General features: G+C 46.5%; 1 protein-coding gene and 1 non-coding gene across 3 annotated transcripts; one reads left to right on the top strand and one right to left on the bottom strand.

Moving 5' to 3' along the window:
* Positions 1–1,023: 1,023 nt before the first annotated feature.
* Positions 1,024–4,336, bottom strand: setd6 (SET domain containing 6, protein lysine methyltransferase). Of its 2 annotated transcripts, none has more exons than XM_034534878.1 (9): positions 4,020–4,120; positions 3,563–3,643; positions 3,251–3,395; positions 3,013–3,154; positions 2,664–2,858; positions 2,412–2,559; positions 2,071–2,251; positions 1,762–1,898; positions 1,024–1,638 (listed from the first exon to the last, which is right to left on the bottom strand). In XM_034534878.1, the coding sequence occupies exons 3-9, from the start codon at positions 3,354–3,356 to the stop codon at positions 1,309–1,311; spliced, it is 1,239 nt and encodes a 412-aa protein (XP_034390769.1). In that variant the 5' UTR covers positions 3,357–3,395; positions 3,563–3,643; positions 4,020–4,120; the 3' UTR covers positions 1,024–1,308. The 2 variants fall into 2 exon arrangements, with proteins under 2 accessions (XP_034390769.1, XP_034390768.1); XM_034534877.1 differs by having other exon boundaries at positions 1,025–1,638; positions 4,035–4,336.
* Positions 4,337–5,759: 1,423 nt separating this feature from the next.
* On the top strand, positions 5,760–5,831 carry trnap-agg. The gene has a single exon. It is a non-coding gene; the product is annotated as a tRNA-Pro (tRNA).
* The last annotated feature ends 4,794 nt before the right edge of the window (positions 5,832–10,625 follow it).

Raw genomic sequence — 10,625 nt, 5'->3', positions numbered from 1 at the left:
GTATGTTCAAAGGAGGTAATGCACGTAATGCCAACAAATATTCAGAATTGGGTGCTCAATTTCCTTAAATCCCAAGTCAACCTGTGACTGCACAGCTGGTTCAGCCTCACATCCCGCTCGTTCAACCAGACGGTGAATGTTGATGCGTAGAAATGAGCTGCCCATCAGTGTCGTTGAGGTGAATCACGGAGATGACCGAGAGGAAGACGCTCCCTCACTCCCAGTTCTTGTTGACAAAACGCATCGCGTCTCACCGCAGTATTTATACACTCACAGGCCACTTTAGGCACACCTCTTCAGTTGCTTAACACCAATGGCAACGCTGCATTCAGGCATCTAGATGTGGTGAAGGTCAAGCCGAGCATCAGAATTGGGATTTAACTTTGAGCCTGGCATGGTTGGTGGTGCCAGACATCGGAGTATTTTTTTAAACTGCTGATCTACTGGAATTTTCTATGCACAACTATCTAAGGTTTACAGAGAATGGTACGAAAGAGGAAATATCCAGTGAGCAGCAGTTGTGTGGACGAAAAAGCCTTGTCAAAGGAGAACGGGCTCCAGCAGCAGAAGACCACACTGGGTGCCACCCGTCTAACAACTGGAAACTGAGGCTACAATTTGTACAGGCTCAACAAAATTGGACAATATAAGATTGGAAAAACGTTGCCTGGTCTGAGTCTCGATATAAGCTGCGACATTCAAATGCTAGTGTCGGAATATGACAGTCAATGTTTCAGGGTGATGGTGGTGTAATGGTATGGGTGATATTTTCCTGAAGGCTAGGTTAAAGCAGGTCCTCAGCCTTCTTTATGCTGTCACTCAAGATACCACGTCCCCTACGCCAGATCCCGGCCAAAAGTATGAAACTGAAAAAATACGATCTGAAGATTTGAAACTGAAAAAAGATTTCAATTTGAAAATATAAAAACAGCAACTGAAAAATGAACAAATACATTTTATTCAAAAACAATTTCCAGAACTCAAAGTTCAAGACCAAAACTTGAACTTTCAGGTTCAACTCTTTTTCAGATGATCAAAGCTATTGGCCTAGATTTGTCTCCAGAGGGCTCTGTCGTGCCTAAAAAGGATCCGAAGACTGGAAAATGTTGCCCATCAAACTATAAATGGCTACTGATATCTGCACCGGTTAACTTTAGGTATGAAATCATCAGGAATGCAAAACAAGGACTGCTGAAAATCAAGTCCGTCTTCAGGAAAAACATTTATTGACAGCAATTTGATATTTAATTTTCACCATTGATATAAAAAACAACCTCCCCCAGCGGTCTGCCTCAGTGCTGCGGTCAGTCATGATTGGGTGAGCTCCATTAGTCTGTGCAGGATGCTCTTCTGTCCACAGCGTACCTGCAGGGCATTCTGCTTCCTGCTGCCCAGTCCTTCAAACGCTGCCGTGTCCTCCATCAGCGCCTGGTCGCTCTTCACACCCTGTCCCCCCTCCACGTCTCCGTAGGACCTCACGGTCAGACGGGCTGCTTCATGAATGAGGCGTTTCCACGAAGCCTTCAATCCGGGGATGCCCTCGTTGGAGAAAGCGAGGGGAATCTCGTCCTCCTCATCTTCCTCCCACCCTTCGTTATCCTTGAACTCTGAGAACTCCTCCTTTGACATGCACATCATCTGAAAATACACAAAGCGAGAGTTTTTTTCCCCAACAACAGCTAGTCCTCAAATATTTTCCATGTTTTGTGCAGTGTGCAAGCAAACCGATGCCCTGTTGCAGGTCTGCCCCCCCCCCCTCACCTTGAGCGCAGTATGTAGCTCTGTGTCTGTGAGGCAGCCCTGTTTGCCAAAGACGAAGGATCCTTTCTCTCGCATCATCTGACACAGCATCTCCCACTGCTCCTCCACCAGCTGCCGGTCCGGTTCAGACTGAACACCTGCAAAGAGAGGAGGAAGATGAGGAGGGGGGGGGAACGACCGGGAGCACAGAGTAACGGGGTTGTATTTGGGTTCACTACAAGAGCATCGATCATCCCGTTTATTTTACACTTCTCTCTTGTGCTACTGCAATTTGCCAACTCTTGGAACAAAATCCGTCCATCACGTCACCTTGCGTGGCGACTTTGTAGAGGTTGGCGACGGGGACGTCAGCGGTGTCACTGCCATTGTTCCGGTAAGGCTCCGTGAAGCCATACATGTGCAGCAGCTGCCAATTGGACATCTGCCCGTAAGTGTTAAACACCTCCTCGCCTTTGCAAATCGGGCGCACGCAAACCATCTTCAAACTGTCCTGAGGAAATTTGGCGTGTAGAGAGAGTGTGAGAGAGAGAGAGACGAGAAGTGCGGGTAATAATTCACACTGCAGGTAAACCCAACGACGAACTGTCACATCCAGACGTTTGAAACAAGAAAAAGATCCATTGTCATGAAGAGTGGATGTCCCCCCTCACCGGTGTAAACTCCAGATTGGCATTGTGATTGGACACGTGGTTCAGCATGTCGGCCATGGGAACCATCATCGGTGGGTTTGGTGCCTTCTCCTCCTCGTCCTCCTCATCATCGTCTTCGCTATCCTCCTCTTCTTGTGGCTCTTGGAAACTTCAGAGAGAAGGATAGGGATGAATTTTAAGAGGTTTCGACGAGGCAAAGAGGATCCAGACACAGAGTGTGTGTGTGTGTCTGTGTGTCTCCTGCTCACTAACCTGTAGGCCATGACGAAGGCCACCAGCTTTGTGTACAGCTCCAGTGTGTGTGTGTCGGGGTTCCACAGGTCTGGGTGCTTGGCGATGAAGGGAAGGACCACGTCTGTGTAGTCCCTCTGGATGTTGGCCAGGTCTGTGTCCACGGCCTCTGGAATGCCCGTTCCCCTCAATAGTTTGTCTCTCTCCTCTTTCGACCTGAACGAATGAACTGCAAATTACTGCGAAGAAAAGCTAGAAATTCACACTTCATCCACTGAAAATTCAAAAAGAAAAGCTGTTCCTGGAGTTGGCAACGTGACAGTTTTTTGTTAACTGATCTTCAGGATTGGGATTTAAATTGGGTTCTTACCAGAACATGGGGTGGTCCAGTGTCTTGAAGTCAGTCCACAGAGAGAGGTAGGGTTTCCAATGGGACTGTGAAGATGTATACTCATACAGCAGAGCCAGCAGAAGGGGCACCCAGCCAGACGAGCTCTCCAGAGATGACCTCTCTGTGACGGGTAAAAAGGAGAAACTGGGTTACAAACAGGAGGGGGGTGCAGGCAGCTAACATCTTGCTCAAGCATCTCCATGATCAAAACCGTCACCTTTCTCCAGCAAGACCGAGACCTTGGTTGTTTCCTGGTGGAGAAGAGCTGATCTGGGGATGGTGAATACAACCTCTCCCTCCTCTATGTCGTCTCCAGCCAGCATCCCGTACTCGGCCACTGTTCCCTCTTTACTTACACACACCTACAGAGAGGCACAGTGTGGTTATGGAGACTGGGATCAACCCAACAAGTGAAATAAGTGCACCTTCTTCAAAAGCTTTTGACAAATACTGAACATGGCAGGAACAACCCAGTAGAACGGGTCATATCGGCAGCCCCAGAGACTGGTTCATGTTTAGGCCAGCCCACCTTACTGCTGAGCACCAAGCCGACTCTGTTGCACCACTGGAGAAAGTCCTGCAGCGGATTGATCTCTGAACCGTCATCGACCTGTCGGCGAATTGATAGAAACAAATATGTAAACATCCGTAACATGAAATTGCAAGTGAGATCTCGTCCACTTGTTTTCACCGTGAAACCACGTGTTACACTGACAGTCATCGCTACGCGTTGGATTCGCTGCAAATGAACGCGTAAAGCTAGTTTGGAAACGGTCGTTTATATATAACAATTTATATATAATAATTAATAACAACTGCGTTAGTGACTTTGGCTCGTGACTCAACAAGTAACGCGAGACTGTCCCTACATAAATACAGTAGGCACCAGGTGCAACTAGTCACACGTGAAGCTAACTGTAACGTGGACCGGATGTAGCGCAACGCGTTACACAAGAGACACTGTACAAATGGTATTTTGTTCCTACGAGTTAAATTGTAACCTTGGGTCGTTTCGCTATGGTTGCCATCTTGCCAGTGTTCTTCCTAAAGGCTCGGGAGGCTCTGGGGAACTACGTGGAAGAGCCCGAGACCGATCATAGGTTAATTTTGACCCGAGCGAGGACTCGCAGGCAATTAACGGATATACACATGAGCTGGCATTTTGACTTTTAAGGGGCCCAACTCCCAACGTCCACACTCGTTGACTTTCAGATGCCTTCCTGCCCAGCCCTAAGCGCGTTATGTCTGTCCTACTGTCACATCGTTGAGCCCTCGATGGGCGTCCTCACATAAAATGTTTAGCCTTCGGTGTACTTGGTCCGTAAGTCTTTGCCTGGGGAAGTTACCCACCATTCATAGCGACTTGATGTTAAACATGTGGCTAACAGGGTAAATCCGGACGCTTAATGTAATTCATATATATATATATATATATATATATATATATATATATATATATATATAAAGGTATTTAGCCTGGCATATTACATTTACACAGATACATTTAACATGAAGGGTTTATGATGGTACATGAAAACAAATGAAATCAGAACAATGCAAGATGAGGCGTGACATCAGGTTTGAACCGACACATTGTTGTTCTTGATTTTAGATGAGAGAATCGATGTAATTTTACGATTGATGTGTCATGTTAATTATTCCAATAACTTGCGACAGCTTTCTGACATATGTATCCAAAAATGTATTGCAGAAATAGTATGCTTAGGTTTGCCTTGAAACGTCTGCTGTGACAGATCTGCGTTAACACTAAAGGCCTGTGTTGGAAAGTCAGATGAGCTGTTAGCCTCCAGCCCACCACATTATTACTTCAGATTACAACACCTGCTTTTAATCAGGAGTCAAAGCATTCCAGTCTGAGCACACAAAACACAGCAGGCTTGAAGCATGGAGTTCACACAAGTTGGTATTCAAAGTCACAAGACAGTAAATACAGTAAGTTTGCACATGACCCACACTGACAGCTAACACGATTTGTAACATCTACTATCACTCTTAATTGCACAAAGACCAAACTAAAGCCACTCGGTTTCTCCGTCATTTCAACATTTAAGACATTTAATTTGACTATAAAAAAGGCTGACATTTGTGTGCAAAGTAAACAACATGTTGAGAGTTATCCCCTGCACAAATGACAATAATGGGCAATTATTAAGCCAATTAATTCTGATTGGTAAAACCTCAATATGTCAATGAAGATCAAACATTAGGAGATCCAAGTGATGATAATCTGGGGGGGAGGTGGGACAACAAGAAAATCATTTTAAAACTAATCTTCTGAAAAAGTCTTGAGAACATTCATGTGTGATAAAACCAAAGAAAAGTTACAACAAATGCAACATGTTTCTGAAATTGGACCGGCTCCTCAAAGGTGTCCCAAGCTGTTGTTTGAGCTCACGTGCTGAAGAAACAGCAAGCGGTGTGACCAAAATAGGTGCAAATCCTCAGCAGAGTTTGGGGACAGCCAGCAGCCATATCACACTCCTAAATGGGTTAGTTTTCAGCTTGAGGTCACAATGAGACACAGTTTTATTGGAGAATGCTGTGAAGAGCTCAGAGGATACGAAATGTTGAGCAGCAGAGGGTGCTCTTTGACCAGATAAGATGTGGGTCTTCAAGATGCCACATCACCAGAGCTGTATTTTAAATACAGGACTGGAAAGAATGTTAAACATAGAGCTGTACCCTCTTTCCAGTTAATTAAGTCAGGCTCGTTGGTCTAGGGGTATGATTCTCGCTTAGGGTGCGAGAGGTCCCGGGTTCAAATCCCGGACGAGCCCTTGTTTTAATCAATGGGGTAGAAAACATGAAACAATAGTTAGATACTTACAGTTAAACAAGTAAAATAATGAATATGTCTTGTTAGTGACTGCTTCTATTGGAACTTTGCAAATTCTTTCCGTTATTGTTTTTCCAAACTTGATTCTCAAGTTAGTACCAAAGCTTTCTTTATGTTAATGTTGATAATTTTTTAGTGACACTCATTGAGCTGTACACATCACAGCATGGAGTAAACATGTAGGCTCTGCATTTAACCAAAACTAGTATTAGGATCAGTGGGCAGTTAGAAGGTGTGTTGCCTTGCTCAAGGAATACAATATGTAAAGATATATGTGAACATGGTGCAAAAAAGGGATGTAGAGGAGGTAACTGTCAGATATGCCAGAGGTGTAGTCTGTCTGTAGTCTGACAGTTGCCAAAGCAGATGCTACTTGTCCTGTTCAATTGAAGAACACATATGTCACAACAGCCAACAAGCATTACAATTAAAGTTTTTTTTTTTTTTAAATTGCTACCAAACTAAAATGACACTTAAACCACAATTATTAAAAATGACACTCAGACAGCCACACTTCAGCTCAAGTCTACAAACTTCTAAACACATTTTCTGCTTTGCACACAATTTGCAATTCAACTTGGCTCTTGTTTGCAACAACAATGGATGCCAACATCAGCGAGTTTGCAAAAACATGCAACGTAAATGTATTATCCATCTCCACAAATGCATTTGCTGCTATATAATATGCTAATACACTTTTTCTGCAGTGCAAATTGCAATCTTTGGAAATTAATTAACATATTGATTGGTTTTACAATCTTTAGAGAAATAAAGGTTTCCATGAGTGCAGTACGGCTAGTCTTGTGTGTTATGTTTGGTCAATATATTCATGTACTTCAATAATAATGCAGAAAAATTAAACCCAGACCATATCATTTAAAAGGTAAACAAAGGGTTTTAGATGTGACACAGTAGTGTGTAACTGGTTCAAACTGAATCAGATCATGTCAGCCATATGTGAACAATACAGTGACAACATTTATTTAAATTGATAATAATAAAAGGTGGACTAAGATAATATAGAAAATACAAATCTTTAATCATTAACAAGGGAATGAAACAATGTCTGTTTTATGTTTTAAAAAGGGCCGATGAGATAGGATGTGTTGAAATTCTTGCTTGTAGTACCTCTCTTGCAATGTCCCTGAACATGTCTATGGGCCGCCATCACCAGCACCGACATCTTTGTTTCATCTACAGAGAGCAACCTTAAACTACTGCTGCTGCTCCACAAACCACAGCAGCTCTTTTAAAAAAACACCTCACTATTCACATAAGAGCTAGTTATTCTACCTTCAATGACAGCAGATCAATGATTGAATAAATACTTTCATTTTAGTTTTACTTTACTAATAATATGTATGTACTTTTACGTGGGTACTATTTTAAATGTAGCTCTTATACTTGTAATGGAGACAGTATTTATATTGTTGTCTTGGTATTTTTATTCAAGAATTTAAATCCGATCTGATTATTAGGGCCTGAGCACCGACAATGTCGTGCCAGCGAAGGCCCTGTTGAAAATGTCTTGTTTCTTTTTCTTTTGCCAATTTCCTTCCAATTCAACTGCTTATTTGGGGGCTTGAACATATCCCAAACTTGCTAAAATGGACATGCATATCAGTACTCGGGGGAAAAACCCCGATATTTTAGAGGTCTCGCATTTGGGTATAAAGAAATGGCTCTATATTGCCCCCTAGAGTTGTTTGAAAGCCCTCTCTTATCCCTCATGTGGACCTTGGGGCCCAACTTTTCCAGTACAAAGTGGCCCGGGCCCCATTCAAATATTAACACTGTATTTGTTTAACTAATTGATCTCACTCTTGGTTTGATTTGTATTCAATAACTAAATCAAATCCACTTACAGTTTAACAAGCAAAAACCTTTCTTACAGTGCAGACACTTTACTCCATGCTCTCGCCTATGTTTGCATTTTTTCTGCTAATATCTTCTGATATTCTTGTTTTTCTACTGTGAGAATCTTTGAGCAGCAGCTACTGGACAATTGCAAATCACTGGGACTCTATTGCCATATTTAAATGGAAATAGAGTCTGTATTTAAAGATACATTGCTATAGGCTACTGAGCAGCTAAGCTAAAGCTAAGTAGCAGCACGATGCCACCCCTCTCCACGGACGACTACCACAAACTCCTGCAGAAGATTGCAGTCTTGGAAACAAAGATCCACCGACTAGTAGTGAACCTTGAGGTAAATGGACTGTGTGAGAACAATACCACTTTACCATGGACTCAAAATCTTGGACAAGTGCACACTAAGACACAGCTAACTGGCACCACCAGGCCTACCAAGAAACAGGAGGGCTGTGTAGCTGTTAATGAATCCTCGAATGGTAGTCCTCCCTGGAACTCTCTCTGTGCAAAGCCGAAGAGGCAGGATGTGGGAGGACGACTAACAGTCCAGCACCCTAAGATTTGTGATGCAACTGGCTGGCCTGCACTACCACGCAGGCAGAACTCCTTCTCAACCCCTCACGCAGCTGGAGACAGCCGTGAACAGTTTGGAAAAGTAAAAACCAGCAAAACACCTCCACGACAACCAAGCATACAACTTGAAAACAGATTTACTCCATCGTCGCACAATCCTAAATCTGATGACCTGGATAAGCATGATGATAAGCAGCCCACGGACTGAAGCTACCTTGCCCGGACAAGGGAAACCGGGGCACCCTCCCGGAGCCAGACCCAGGAGGGGAGCTCGTCGGCGAGCGTCTGGTGGCCGGGCTTTCGCCCATGGGGCCCAGTCAGGCTTAGCCCGAAAAAACATCATGGAGCAGCAGTCACCCTGTGGACCCACCACCCGCAGGGAGAATTATCGGGGTCGGGTGCTATGTAGACCGGGCGGCGGGCCAGGCGGGAGACCTGGACGGGCCGGTCGCCGGCGGCATAGACTAGCTCTAGGGACGTGGAACGTCACCTCACTAGCGGGGAAAGAGCTGGTGCAGGAGGTGGAGCGGTACCAGCTAGATATAGTTGGGCTCACCTCCACGCAAAGCATGGGCTCTGGAACCAAGCTCCTGGAGAAGGGTTGGACTTTGTCCTTTTCTGGAGTTGCACAGGGTGAGAGGCGCCGGGCAAGAGTGGGGATACTCACGAGCCCCCCCCCCGGCTGAGCGCCGCTGTGTTGGAGTTTTCCCCGGGGAACGAGAGGGTCGCCTCCCTGCGCCTACGGGTTGCGGGGAGTAAGGCTCTGACTGTTGTGTGTGCTTATGCACCGAACAGCATTTCGGAGTATCCGGCCTTCTCCCATATCCCTGGCAGAGGTCGCTAAGGTAGTCAAAAAGCTCCTTGGTGGCAAGGCGCCAGGGGTGGATGAGATCCGCCCTGAGATGCTGAAAGCGCTGGACATTGTTGGGCTGTCTTGGTTGACACGCCTTTTCAGTGTTGCATGGGGGTCGGGAACAGTACCCATGGACTGGCAGACCGGGGTGGTGGTTCCCATCTTCAAGAAGGGGGACCGGAGAGTGTGCTCGAACTATCGTGGTATCACACTGCTCAGCCACCCCGGAAAAGCTTATGCCAGGGTGCTGGAGAGGAGGCTCCGACCGCTTGTCGAACCTCGGATTCAAGACGAACAGTGCGGATTCCGTCCCGGTCGTGGAACAGTGGACCAGCTCTTTACCCTCGCAAGATTACTGGAGGGGTCCTGGGAGTTTGCCCAACCAGTTTACATGTGCTTTGTAGACCTGGAGAAGGCTCCTCGGTAGTAAGTCAGACACGTTCCCGGTGGGTGTTGGCCTCCGCCAGGGCTGCCCTTTATCATCGGTCCTGTTTGTGACCTTCATGGATAGGATATCTAGGCGCAGCCAGAGGGCGGAGAGGATCCGGTTCGGGAGTCTCGGGATCGCCTCTCTGCTGTTTGCGGATGATGTGGTCCTGTTTGCCTCCTCGAACCGTGACCTCCAGCATTCACTGGGGCATTTTGCAGCCGAGTGCGAAGCGGCAGGGATGAGAGTTAGCACCTCTAAATCTGAGGCCATGGTGCTCTGCCGGAAACCGGCGGATTGCTCCCTCCAGGTGGGGGCAAACTGCCTACCCCAAGCGAAGGAGTTCAAGTATCTCGGGGTCTTGTTCACGAGTGAGGGTAAGGTGGAGCGGGAGATCGACAGGCGGATCGGTGCGGCTGCAGCAGTAAAACAGGCGCTGTACCGGTCCGTCTTGGTGAAGAGGGAGCTGAGCCGGAAGAAAAAAGCTCTCCATTTACTGGTCGGTCTACGTTCCAACCCTCACCTATGGTCACGAACTCTGGGTCGTGACCGAAAGAACGAGATCTCGGATACAAGCGGCCGAAATGAGCTTCCTCCGTAGGGTGGCCGGGCTCAGCCTTAGAGATAGGGTAAGGAGCTCGGACATCAGGGGGGACCTTGGAGTCGAGTCGCTGCTCCTTCGTGTCGAAAGGAGTCAGCTGAGGTGGTTCGGGCATCTAGTCAGGATGCCTCCTGGACGCCTCCCATTAGAGGTTTTCCGGGCACGTCCAACTGGTAGGAGGCCCCGGGGAAGACCGAGGACACGCTGGAGGGATTATATCTCCCGGCTGGCCTTGGAACGCCTCGGGATCCCCCAGAATGAGCTGGAAAGTGTTGCGGGTGAGAGGGAAGCCTGGGTCGGCCTGCTGATTTTTACCACCGCGACCCGACCCCGGATAAGCGGCTGATAATGGATGGATGGATAAGCAGCTATCTTCTCAAAACAGGGTGAGAACTGAGTGTAAATGTGA

Source organism: Cyclopterus lumpus, chromosome 6 (genome assembly GCF_009769545.1).
Source record: "Cyclopterus lumpus isolate fCycLum1 chromosome 6, fCycLum1.pri, whole genome shotgun sequence".
NCBI lineage: Eukaryota > Metazoa > Chordata > Actinopteri > Perciformes > Cyclopteridae > Cyclopterus > Cyclopterus lumpus.
This window is presented reverse-complemented; position numbering and strand designations above follow the sequence as displayed.

Bases quoted from the DNA above. Each gene is read 5' to 3' on its own strand.
- setd6 (XM_034534877.1), bottom strand. From the start codon at position 4,061: ATGGCAACCATAGCGAAACGACCCAAG. The intron at 3,644-4,034 runs GTTACAATTTAA...ATTCGCCGACAG, and splicing joins CCATAGCGAAACGACCCAAG to GTCGATGACGGTTCAGAGAT. The intron at 2,252-2,411 runs GTGAGGGGGGAC...AAATTTCCTCAG, and splicing joins CCAATCTGGAGTTTACACCG to GACAGTTTGAAGATGGTTTG.